Source organism: Phocoena phocoena, chromosome 3 (genome assembly GCF_963924675.1).
Source record: "Phocoena phocoena chromosome 3, mPhoPho1.1, whole genome shotgun sequence".
Taxonomy (NCBI): domain Eukaryota; kingdom Metazoa; phylum Chordata; class Mammalia; order Artiodactyla; family Phocoenidae; genus Phocoena; species Phocoena phocoena.
Genome location: NC_089221.1, coordinates 127,166,431 through 127,179,601, shown reverse-complemented (window position 1 = coordinate 127,179,601; position 13,171 = coordinate 127,166,431). Strand labels below are relative to the sequence as shown.

The following is a 13,171-nucleotide window of genomic DNA, read 5'->3' as shown; positions in this document are numbered from 1 at the left end:
TGTGGAGTCTTGACCACTGGACCGCCAGGGAAGTCCTGCAAATTACTTACTCCTTCTTTGCTTCTCAGTTCCTCCATCTGTAAGATGATGGTAATAATTTTACCTACATCCTAGGACTACATGAGAATTGTGAGATAATAGATATAAAGTGTCATGCGTGGTACCAGACACATAGTAGATATTCAATAAATGCAAGCTATTATTATTATTACTTCTGAATTTCAATTTGGTATTGATTCAGGGTTGTTTTTGTTCCCCCAGGCAGGGTCTCCTTATAAATTTGTGCTAAAAGCCAGTTTCTCCAAGTAGTACAATAGATGATGACCATGACAACCGTAATATAGTGATGGGACTTATTTATCTTCCACGTGTCCAGTGACTATTATGAAGGAGGAAATCAAAGCTCTACCCCTAAGTGCCAGGCCAAGAGCCTGGATTTTTTACTGTAGACAGTTGGTAGCCATTGAAAGTCTTGGAGGAAAGGAATGACTTGATCAGGAGAATGTGGATTTTTGTCCCTGAATGTGGATTTTGTACACTTGTAGGAATAGACTCTAAATATAATGACAATAGAATCTAAGTATAATGACAATATCTAAGTATAGTGACAATAATAACATAGCTATCTGTTCTCGAGAGCTTATTATGCACCAGGCACTGTGCTAAGAGTTTCACTTGCCTTGTCTGCTGTGATCCTGACAACAACCTTATGAGGTGGGTACTATTATTATTTCCATTTTACAAGTAAGAGGTTAACTCAGATAACTAAGTCACACAGCTAGCAAATGGCAGAGCTGGGCTGGAACACAGGCAATCTGGTTCCGACGTCTCACATTTAACCCGAACACTCTTGCCGTCTCTGAACCTGCAAGGAACTTGGAGCCCTGGGATGGGCGGGGGTGGGGTGGGGGTGGGTGGCAGCGCTGGTGCGCAGCCTGCCATTCTCTCTTTTAGGAGCCCCTCCATTTATCTGGATCTCAGTGGCCCCCACTCTCCATGTGATTCTCTGAGATTTCACCTCTTTCTTTGACAGTCCCATCTGATGTGTGTGTGTGTGTGTGTGTGTGTGTGTGTGTGCGTGTGCGTGCACATATCTGCATGTGTGTGTATGTGTGAGAAAGAGAGAAACTTCAGCTGACCAGTGAGGACAGAAGCCTCTGGACATCAAAGTGGGCAGAGCCTCAGGTAGATGGACGGATGGGCTGGAGGCAAGCCTGGGACACGTTAGGCTAATTCTGCCCAAAGCTGGCAGAGGCCACAGCGGGAACTTCTGAGAAGGCGGAGAACAAGTCCTTTCATACGGCCTCCCTCTAGCGAGCTGGGCTTGAGGTGGGGCCGGGGTCGGGTGGGTGGAGGGTGGATGGTGTGCGGAGAGGGGAGGCCGCAGTCAGGCTGGGCAAACAGATTGGGCAGTGGCTGCGAGCACAGAGCGCCCATTGTGTATCCAGAGCTCTGCTTTCAATAATCTACTCGGAAGAATGTTTCATTGAGCGCCAGAGAAAGGAGCCATTGAAATGCCCAGGGCCAGAGCCCAGTGAAGGGTTAAAGACAAGGGGCTTTGGGTGCCCGGGCTCTTGCCACTCCGGGCTCAGATGTCTGATATGAGATTCTGACAGACAAGGGGCACTCAGCGAGACCACCAAGAGGGCCTGGAAGCAGGGGTCAGGGGAATGTGTGTCTCCCCTGGAAATGCTAAAGGGGCTGCCCCAGCATCAAGGAGGAAAGCACTTTTCCTCCCAGAACCATTTTGCCCAAATACAGCGATATCCAGCAAGAACCGGGCCTCAACCTGCCCACTGGGGAGAATGGCTCACCTCGGCAGGCCGGTCTCTACCTGGACTTCTCACATGCACCCTTAACTGGGACCCTGGCAATACATTCTCCATAGGGCAGCCATCCTGGCTTTCTTAAACACTTCTGACCTTACCATTAATCATTAATTAATTATAATGAATGATGCACTAGTCAAGAGCGTGGGGGTTAAGGCGAGAACCAGGGGTTACTAGACGAGGTGAACAAGGGCACCTGTGGAATTTTCTTTTGCGGGAGGTCTTTGCTCTTCCATAGGAGGATACAGCCCACCTGTGAGAAAGGGAATTTCTGTGCTCCCACTTGGCGCACTGCTTTCCCAAGTGCCACTCACCCTTTCAAGCTACAGAGGCTTATGGGGCTTGAAGTGCAGGGAACATAATGCTGGCATCTGAGGGCAGTGAGGAGGAGGTAGGAGGTGGATGAGCTAGACCTGTCCCTGCGGAGCATGCTCTATGGTTGCTGAGCCTGACCTCCAGCATCACAGCTGTGCAGGATCCTCCTCGCCACCCCAGAAGCACTGCAGGAGGTACTGCCTCCTGAGCCTGCGGATTCTGGGAGGATGTTCTACAATGGAAGCTGAGCCTGCGGATTCTGGGAGGATGTTCTACAATGGAAGCTGAGCTTACACCATGAACTTGTCATAGTAACCATTTTGGATAGAAAAAGTAATTGATGCCTTCCCCAGTTTTCTTCAAAAGAGGATCCCGAACAGGATTTAAACTCTGGAGGGCGACCCGTCATTCATTTCTATGCTGGGTTGTGATCTGGTGATGCCCTTGGTTCTGTTCGGGTAGATATGGCTCTTTGCTTCTGCATCAAATGGCCCCAAACTCCCAGGCTTTGGGAACTCATCAGTCTGATTTTATCTTTATTCTTTTGTTTCTCCCTAATGTTTTCACTATGAAACTGTATTACTATAGAACAGGCAGGTGCCTCGTGCCACCTTCTTATGTATTCCCTCTGAGCTGCTTCCAATATTCTTGGGCTGGCAAATGAAATCATTAGCCTTATAAGAATTGCATATGAAGTAAGAGTCAGTAGGCTTGGAGTGAGGAAGGCCTGAGGAGCTCTACTCTAAGTTAAGGGATTGAACTGTGTGACATTTTTGTCTGTCCAGAGGCCTTCTATGTTTTCTTGTAGCTCCTTGATTTGGTCCAGCATAGACAAATTGACTTCCAGAGGATGACAGCATGCATGATCTGTACATAAGATCTTTGCCAAGGTCAGTTAAGTCAGAAGGAAATAATAACTGTACTAAGATAATTTTACTTCAAAGACGGCCAAACATAACTTACACAGCTGCACACCTACACACATACACACCTACACAAGTACACACACACCTACGCACACACAGCCCCCTACACACATACACACACACAGACCACGCACAGCAATGAAAGACAAAGGCACAAAAAAGACTCACCTGCGTTTCACTTTTATATCTCTGTGTCCTAAAAAAATTGTCTGGGAATAAATAATTAGAATCATAACGTTTTCAAGTTGGAAAGAACTTTCAAAGTCCTTTAGCTTTGGTCCCCATTTTAGTTCAGGAATCTCTCTCCTATTACCTCCGGGACAGACGGGCACTTTTTCCCCTTCTTGCATAGTTCCAGTAATGAGGAACTCAGTGCTTTTTGAAGTCTGATTTCATCAATGGAAATCTCCAACAGCAAGTAACAACACCAACCCCTGCCACATCTGATCTGCATTTCGTGTGCATGTGTTAAGCTTCTAGTAGGGTTTTCATGTAGGTGTCCTTTGGGGGTTATGGCGTATGTGTACACCTATGGGAATGGGGGGGTGGAACTTCCCTGTGGATGTTCCTGCTGTCAATCATCTTGGAATCATCTTGGATCCTGAGATAGAAACTGCAAAGGCTGGTTTAGCTGGAGAAGGGACTTCTGTTTCTCTGAGCCTTACTTCTTGGGTCTGAACTTAAGACATCTTGGAGTTCTTGCGATCTACCTGGATGGGGTAGGGCTGATGGACATTGTCCCAGGGAAGAGGACAGGTAGGCATACGGTAGAGAACACAAAGGGAAGATGAGTGAGCCACATTCTGAAAGTGCCATGACCTGGATTCACATTACTCTGTGTGTTTATTTCCCGCTTTGTCATCCCATCCCTAAGCCTTTGGAAATGTCTGGCTTCAATGTTGCACCCTGGCCCAGTTGTGTAATGGCATTAAAGGAAGAGTTGAGGGTCAGAGTTTATTTCCCTAGAACATTAGAGGCGGGGTGGGGGGTGGGGTGGGGATGGAGCCCTCTGAAGCCACTGTGGGTTTCAGTGATTACTGAGGGACTCTTCAAAGAAATGTGAATATTGGGGAACAAGAGTCCACCCACTCTTCTCCACATGGTGATTCACTCATCACTGCCATCCTTTTATTAAGCAATCTGCCAGGTTTCCTACACAAGTAATCCCTTAAATTGGCCTGAAATCTGTTTCCCACTAACTTTCACCCACAGGACTCAGTCTTTTCTCTCAGAAGCACAGAGAACAATCATCATAACCACTGACATTCATCAAGTGCTTACTATGTGCTGGGCATTTACTGAGCACTGTGTTGTATCTCATTTATATTATCACCCCATTTTACAGATGAAGAAATTGAGGCTGAGGGAGGCAAAATAATTTGGCCAAGGCCTGACCTCAAATAAGTGCCAGGATTTGAACTCAAGCAGTCTGATGTCAGAGCCCACGGTCTTGAACTCTCAGAAAGTCTGCTTGTCTTGTCCCTGTGGCAGCTCCACAGAGATCTACAGCCCGTGGGCTGGCCTCCCTGGACCTATTTCTTCAAGTCTGAATCCCCACCCCAACCCCCTCGCTGTTTCTCCTTGTGCCATTTCTCAGGAGGAACTTGGTCAGTTCCTCCTGACCAAGGTCTGGGACAGACAATGCGAAGAATGCAAAACCCAAGTCCATCTGACCTCCTGTGACCTGTCCCACTTTGACACCCTGGACAGCCTCAGGCTGAAGCCTCCGGAAGCACCATTTTAGCTGCATTCCCCGCAGGAGGCTGTATTTTTCCTGTCCATCCTCAACATTTCTTCTGCCGGAACAACAGGCTCAGTTTTCCCTTCTGATAAATCTGGTCATCCTAAATCTGGGGCTTTGAGCAAACAGGAGTGGCCAGCCCCACGCAGCCCTCATTTCGAAATGCAGATTCACTTGGGCTGCTATTTTGGAGGTCTGGTTTCTTTCCCCACACACAGTGGTTTTAAAGAAAAGGGAAGGGAACACGGCAGAATATTGGCAGGGGAAAGATGCTGGGAGAGAAGACCCACCTGGGCAGTCTTTGTGTTTCAAAGTTCCCAAAACACGGGCTCTTGGAGAAGCTCTGTGAAAAAGAGGGTCCTCAGTCACATAAAATTGGGAAATACAGTTTTAGAAACCCCTACTTTTGGAGATGAGCATATTAAAGATTGAAGTTCCAGGAGTAAAAAAGCCTAACTAGTTTTGTTTAATTCAGTTTTCCCACTAAAAAAATACAGCCTCGTTAAAAATCTGGAAAACAATGATGCAGAGTGGAAGTTGCAAACAGGCGCCCGATGGCCTAAAATATTCCTCAGATAGGTTTGATTTGGCCTATACAGGGCTTCAATTTACTTTAAATTAGTTACTAGCTCTTAACAATTGGAATATTTCTCATAATAATCTGTATTTGGGTGTTCTCGGGAAAATCAGAAGATCTGGAAACACTGGTCCACATTCTTTCATGAAAACAGTCAGCTGGACACGAGGCTGAGGTCTTTTGCACCATGCAGTCCCTGCCTTCCTCAGCCAACACGGTGGCCTCTCTGCTTTACTCATTTGTGATACTTGCCTGGCCCAGGAGTTCCCCAACCTTGCTTTCCCAGCTGTGGAGATTTCCTTGGGTGAGTGTTGGCCTGGGCGACCTCTGAGGCCCCTTCATCTATTCATCCCTGCAATACGTACTGATCGAGCTTCTGGAGCCTGTGGAGAACAAGATGTATACAACAGCTTCTGTCCTCGGAATTCTAGGGCTGCCAGTCTAAGATTCAAGCTGTCAATTGAAGAACGAGGAGGGGGGGGGGTCGGGGAGAGAGGTAAGCCCCCGGCAAGGCCAGAACCTATTTCTGGTGCTTGCCAAAGTCGGTGCTTGCCAAAGTCGTCCCTACTCTCCATTGCTGTCTCTACTGCCACTCAGCCAGCCGCTGTTAGCCCCAAGAGGGAAGAAGCCACCAACTTGCTCGTGCTTTAGACGAGTTCCCGGCCATCTCAGGGCCTCAGTTTCACCAGCTGTAGAATGACCGGCTTGGCATAGAAAATTATGCGCCTCCCTTCCAGGACTGGCACTCAGAGAAGCTAAGACTCCATGATCGAGGAATGTCCGACCGGGCCATTCCAGATCTGTTCCATCGAATTCCGCGCAGCCCCCTCCCTCCTTTCCCCAGTCTGGGCCAGGGCGGAGGCTGGAGCCAGAGGGCCCAGCCGACCCGGGCTTCCCGCCCGGGGGCGGGGCCGCCGCTGGACGCCCCGCCCCTCTACCTGGGGCTCGGCCCCGGCAGATGTTACAACTTTTTCGCATTCTCTCCCGCGGTGTCCCCCACAGACCCGCCCAGCCCGTGCTTCCTCCCCCTTCCCCGCTGGGGTCCTGCCCACCACCCTACGGAGCCGACAGTTCTCCGGTCTCCGGGCGGGGCGAGAGGCTGGGCCAGGGGCTGGAGGGTCGGGAGGAGGAGAAAGGGAAAGCAGAGGCGAGAGAAATTAGGAGACGGGAGAAATCGAGGGCTAGAAGGAAGACGGGAGTCAGAGGATGGTGGAGAGCACTTTTTGGAAGCCGCCACACCAAGTCTCAGGCTGGCCTGGCTGAACTGGGGGAGAGGGAGCACGGGCGGCGCAGAGCTGGCGCTCAGGCAGCGGGAGGCAGCTCGGCGCGGGCCTGACCTCCCCAGAGCGCCCCGCTGCGGCCGCGCAGGTCCGGCCTCATAGTCCAGGCAGTCGCGGGCTGGCCGCTGGACCTCCCCTGGGGACGCTGAGCGCTCTCGCGGTGTCCGGGCGGGCTGGCCGGAGGGCGTGCGGGCCGTGCGCCCTGGGCGCGCGAGGCGGTGAGGCCCTGGGAGCCCTGCGCGCCGGAACGCACGGGCCGGCATGGCGATGCACGCCCTCACCGGCTTCTCTCTGGTCAGCCTGCTCAGCTTCGGCTACCTGTCCTGGGACTGGGCCAAGCCGAGCCTAGTGGCTGACGCGCCCGCGGAGGCCTGCGATCAGCCCTCGGTCGCTCCACGCCAGCCTCCCCACATCATCTTCATCCTCACCGACGACCAGGGCTACCACGACGTGGGCTACCATGGCTCAGATATCGAAACCCCTACGTTGGACCGGCTGGCAGCCGAGGGTGTCAAGTTGGAGAATTACTATATCCAGCCCATCTGCACGCCTTCGCGGAGCCAACTTCTCACGGGCAGGTAGGCATGGCCCAAGCCACTGATGCTGGTGGTTCAAGCCCCAAATAAACCCAACTGTAGGTTTCACGTGTACCGACATTACCCCCACCGGGAAGCTCGGGCTCACAGCCAGTTCTGTCCCCAATTGGCTGTGATCATTAGTAAGTCCTTTGCCCTTTATGGGCCTCAGTTTCCCTGTACGCTGAATGTGTTGGATCATCTTTGGGGTCTTCTCCCTCTGATGTTCTAGGACATTCAAACTCCACGCCATGTGAAGGAGACATCTGGTCATCTCTTTGTTAGAGGGACATGGCAGCCTCTGACACTTAGCTTTGAGTGCTGCTTCTATTTACACACCCTGAGACTCTGAGCAAATCACTTAACTCCTCCAAGCCTCAGTTTTCTTGTCCATAAAATGGGGTGAACAGTTTTAAATCTTGGAAAGGAGTGGTGAGGATGAAACCAGTTGCATATAGCCTGCTTGGCTATCAATAAATGGCAGCCTCTATGTCACTGGAGGGATTAGGGTCCCCAAATTGTTTGATGACAACATTGGGAGGAAGCCAAGGAGTTGATAGGTGGAGGAGAAAGACACACACAGGATGCAGTGACCTGTGTAGCCTTAGGCTAGTCACTTCATTTCTCAAAGCCTCTGTTTTTTCATCTGCAAAATCCTCCCAAGTTGGCTGGGGGCCCCAAGGAGATGTGCTGCTTTCTCCATAAGGAGTTGTCCACAGGCAAGGTGGTAGGATTACAGGATTAAAAGAGCAGGGAAACAGGAGGCGTGTGTGTGTGTGTGTGTGTGTGTGTGTGTGTGTGTGTGTGTGTGTAGAAGGCAAAACGCCGGCCACTTAGGAGAAAATCCTTTGGCACGGCTGAAGCTAATCCTTGGATGGGGCATGCTTTCTCCCAAGTTCTACCCAAAAGCCACTAGTGTGATCTCAGAAACCAGAGCCATAGTCTCCCTGTTTCCTGGATGGGAGAAGCTGAGGCACAGAATCAGGGAGGGCCAAACTCGATGCCTGTGCCAAACTTCGGGGTCTGTAGGAGAGAGGACTGAGAGGCCAGGTGCTTTAGAGGGGCCCTGCAGCTGGGAGTCAAAAGGGATGCCTTTTCTTTCTTCCGTCTGCTGCTCAGCATTGAGCTCTAGGAACTGGGAAAGAGAACAGGAAAGAGGAAGGGACACCAGTGTAAGTGTTGAGGGTTGGGGGCTGATGGTAAAGGCCAAGTGTTGACCAACCTCCAGAAGAGGGAGGAGGAATCTGCATTCCTGAGAATTGTGCACATGTTTGCATTTCTCTCCGAGAGATGACTTTTGGTTTAAGCAGGGGAATGAACAGCATGCAGGGCAGTGTTCCAGCCCCCCCAGCACTTCCCCACCCCCCCGAATCTGCAAAGTTAGCTGAGCGTGGCTGGGCAGCGTCTGCCCTCCGCCCCCTGCAGCTGGCTCCATCTGACTGATGCTGACTACTCTCATTAGTGTTTGTTAGTGCGTCCAGTTGTGTTTGGTAAAGCTGGAGAGAGACAGTTTCCTGCATTACTCACTTGCAGACAGGCTGTGGTGACTTAGCTGGCCCACCCACTTTATGAACCAATGTTCCATGGCGCCCAGCCCCTATGAAGAGAGGCTCGCTGTGACTCAGGGGCCTAGGGTACTTCCTGTATCAAATCTAATCGTTCATTAGCTTGACTGAGGTCTGCAGAGGCCACATCACTGAGAGATTTTGAGCATGAGTCTCAGAGACCTGAGCTCAAGGCTCAGCTCCACTGCTTGCCAGCTGTCTGAACTTGGGCCCGTTGCTGCACTTTTGGGAGTCTCAGTTTCGTCACCTGTAGAATGGAACTAATAGCAGTCTTCACTATAGGTTTCTTATGCAAAGTAAGTGAAATAGTGTGTGCGGCATATAGTGTTAAAAATGGCAGTAGCGGGTCTTCCCTGGTGGCGCAGTGGTTAAGAATCCGCCTGCCGATGCAGGGGACACGGGTTCGAGCCGTGGTCCGGGACGATTCCACAACTAAGCCCATGCGCCACAACTACTGAGCCCATGTGCCACAACTACTGAGGCCCTCCCACCTAGAGCCTGTGCTCTGCAACAAGAGAAGCCACTGCAATGAGAAGCCCGCGCACCGCAACAAAGAGTAGCCTCCGCTCGCCATAACTAGAGAAAGCCCATGTGCAGCAATGAAGACCCAACGCAGCCATAAATAAATAAATAAATGGCAGTAGTAGCTAATGATAGCTAACAACCAAAACAGCTTTTTTTTTTTGAGGTCACTTTTGGAGAGGGACACAATTCAACTCACCCCAGCAGTGAAGCAACGGGGCCAACAGGCTCCAACTTTTTTTTTTTTTAATTTATTTTATTATTTTATTTTTTGGCTGCGTTGGGTCTTCGTTGCAGTGCGCGGGCTTCTCATTGTGGTGGCTTCTCTTGTTGCGGAGCACAGGCTCTAGGCGCGGGGTCTTCGGTAGTTGTGGCACGGGGGCTTCAGTAGCTGTGGCTCGTGGGCTCTAGAGCACAGGCTCAGTAGTTGTGGCGCACGGACTTCGTTGCCCCGCGGCATGTGGGATCTTCCTGGACCGGAGCTCAAACCCATGTCCCCTGCGTTGGCAGGCGGATTCTTAACCACTGTGCCACCAGGGAAGCCCAGCAAAGCAGCTTTAAGATAAGGAAACCAAAACAGAAAAACCCATCCCAGTGCCTGGCTTAAAGTTGTCAGGAATTTAGGTCTGGGCTTGATTTTGATGCCCGGGAGTGAGAAAAACGTGTGGGGTTCTAATACACGTGTGAAGTTCCAGGCTTCTTATTTAGTTTGGGACTTGTAAGACTTGAGTAAAGGCAAGACACCCTAAGCAGATCACATGGGTGCCTTGACCACAGAAGGAAAGGGATATGAATGAATAAGCGAGGAATGCAGAGTCCTGCTAACCAGTTGCTCCTGCCTCAGGGTGTTAGCCTGTGTGAGTGACCTGGATCTAGGGGCCACATAAACTTGTGGGCAGACACGTGAGAACTGGTCTCATAAAATTTGGGAGCTGGAAGGTTTTTGGAGGTGTCCCATTCCAACCAACTCACTCCTACAGATGACAAACTGAGGCCTCAGTGGGGGAAGAGAAGTGGCAGCCTAGTTTGCCAGAAGAGGGTCTGTGCTTGGACTCTGATTGGATTTATGTTCAAGTCCTGGCTCCGCTCCTGACCACTGAGTGACCTTGGGCAAGGTCTTTCCCCTCCTCTGTACCTTATTTTCTTTTTAAGTTGAGGTGAATAGACTAGAAAATGACTTGGGTCCCTTCTGGCTCTAAAATCCTTTGAGGGCCATTCTTCATTCATTCATTTCGTAATTGAGTGTCCTTGAAACATCACCTGAATGCTAGGAATGCAAGGATGAGTAAGGGACGGTCTCATTAAATATCATCGGGCCCAAGAGCATGTACAGATGACTGAGTAGAATCCTATGGCCAAGTTGGACCAATGAAGATTTGTACTAAATGCTGTGGGAACCCAGAAGCAAAAGTGACTCATTCTTTGAGTGAGAAACTGTGAGAAACTTTACAGTGAGGGTAGCATTTGGGCTGGGCGTTTAAGAGTGAATAGGAGTTTTCTTGGGAGTGTAAGACTTGCTCTAGGCCCCATGGCAAGTTAGTGGCTTAGAGTGTAGGGACTCTGAAACCTGGAGTCAGACTGCTGGGGATACAGATCCCAACTCCAATTACTAATTGTGTGAATCACTGGACAAATGACTTAATTTACTGAACCTCAGTTTTCTTATTTGGGAGACGGGAATAATAATAACGATAGGCACCCCCTAGGTTACGGTGAGGATTTAGTGAGATAATTCCTATAAAGGGCTTAGCACAGTGCTAGGCATACAGCAAGTGCTTGGCGTCAGCTTTTATTATTGTTGTTGCTATGATTAGCCCGGGTTCAACTCTTAACTCCCCAACTTCCTAGCTGTGTGATACTGCACGGGTGGCTTAACCATTCTGAGCTTATTCCTCCTCATCTGTAAGGTGACAATGATACCTGCTTCAGTTGATTTTGAGGATTCAATGAGATAATGCATTTGAAGTGCTTGGCACATTTGATAACACCTACTGGTTACTGTTACTTTGCTTACTGGTAGCGCTTGGATCAGAGCCTACCTCAGGGTGAGTGTTGGGGGTTGGGTGGCCAGAGCAGTGGTTTCTGGCTCACTGGTGCCTTCTGTGTCCTCCCCTCTTCCCACCAGATACCAGATCCACACAGGACTGCAGCATTCCATCATCCGCCCTCGGCAGCCCAACTGCCTGCCCCTGGACCAGGTAACACTGCCCCAGAAGCTGCAGGAGCTGGGTTACTCTACCCACATGGTGGGCAAGTGGCACCTGGGCTTCTACCGGAAGGAGTGCCTGCCCACCCGCCGGGGCTTTGACACCTTTCTGGGCTCTCTCACAGGCAACGTGGACTACTACACCTATGACAACTGCGATGGCCCGGGGGTGTGCGGCTTTGACCTGCACGAGGGTGAGAGTGTGGCATGGGGGCTCAGCGGCCAGTACTCCACTCTGCTCTATGCCCAGCGCGTCAGCCACATCCTAGCCAGCCACAGCCCCCGGCGGCCTCTCTTCCTCTATGTGGCCTTCCAGGCGGTCCACACACCCCTGCAGTCCCCTCGCGAGTACCTGTACCGCTACCGCACCATGGGCAACGTGGCCCGGCGGAAGTATGCGGCCATGGTGACCTGCATGGATGAGGCCGTGCGCAATATCACCTGGGCCCTCAAGCGCTATGGTTTCTACGACAACAGTGTCATCATCTTCTCCAGTGACAATGGTGGCCAGACCTTCTCGGGGGGCAGCAACTGGCCACTGCGAGGACGCAAGGGCACTTACTGGGAAGGGGGCGTGCGGGGCCTGGGCTTCGTCCACAGCCCCCTGCTCAAGCGAAAGCGGTGGACAAGCCGGGCACTGGTGCACATCACTGACTGGTACCCGACCCTGGTGGGTCTGGCGGGTGGCACCGCCTCGGCAGCCGATGGGCTGGACGGCTATGATGTGTGGCCAGCCATCAGCGAGGGCTGGGCCTCGCCACGCACGGAGATCCTGCACAACATTGACCCGCTCTACAACCACGCCCGGCATGGCTCCCTGGAGGGTGGCTTCGGCATCTGGAACACTGCCGTGCAGGCCGCCATCCGCGTGGGCGAGTGGAAGCTGCTGACGGGAGACCCGGGCTACGGCGACTGGATCCCACCCCAGACGCTGGCTGCCTTCCCCGGCAGCTGGTGGAACCTGGAGCGGATGGCCAGCGCCCGCCAGGCTGTGTGGCTCTTCAACATCAGTGCTGACCCCTACGAACGGGAGGACCTCGCTGGCCAGCGGCCGGATGTGGTCCGAGCCCTGCTGGCCCGCTTGGCGGACTATAACCGCACAGCCATCCCCGTGCGCTACCCAGCTGAGAATCCGCGAGCCCATCCTGACTTTAATGGGGGTGCTTGGGGGCCCTGGGCCAGTGATGAGGAAGAAGATGAAGAAGAGGAGGAAAGCAGGGCTCGAAGCCTTTCCCGAGGGCACCGTAAGAAAAAATGCAAGATTTGCAAGCTGCGATCCTTTTTCCGTAAACTCAACACCAGACTGATGTCCCACCGGATCTGATGGGGGGAGGTGAGGTCCTTCCCCGCGCAAGCCTGGCCCTGGTCCTCACCAGCGAGGGGCCCCAGGTCAAGTCCTCATCTGCAGAGAAATGGAGGGCGTCGAGCCCCTCAGTTGAAGGGTGGGGAGCTTGGTTTAGGAATCGGGAGAGAATAAACTAGACTGGGATCCCTGGGTCCCAGTCCCACCTCTCCGTTGACTTGCTCTGTGACCTCGAGTGACCTGCATGAGCTCTCTGGGCCTCAGTTTCCTCATCTGGAGAATGAGCTCTAAGAGCCTTGTCGCTCTGTGGTGTGGACCTGGTGCCTGGGGCT

General features: G+C 51.9%; 1 protein-coding gene across 2 annotated transcripts; it reads left to right on the top strand.

Moving 5' to 3' along the window:
• The first annotated feature begins 4,415 nt into the window (after positions 1-4,415).
• Positions 4,416-12,860, top strand: ARSI (arylsulfatase family member I). Of its 2 annotated transcripts, none has more exons than XM_065875101.1 (2): positions 4,416-4,447; positions 11,438-12,860. In XM_065875101.1, the coding sequence occupies exons 1-2, from the start codon at positions 4,416-4,418 to the stop codon at positions 12,858-12,860; spliced, it is 1,455 nt and encodes a 484-aa protein (XP_065731173.1). The 2 variants fall into 2 exon arrangements, with proteins under 2 accessions (XP_065731173.1, XP_065731172.1); XM_065875100.1 differs by lacking the exon at positions 4,416-4,447 and adding an exon at positions 6,930-7,246 and having other exon boundaries at positions 11,456-12,860.
• The last annotated feature ends 311 nt before the right edge of the window (positions 12,861-13,171 follow it).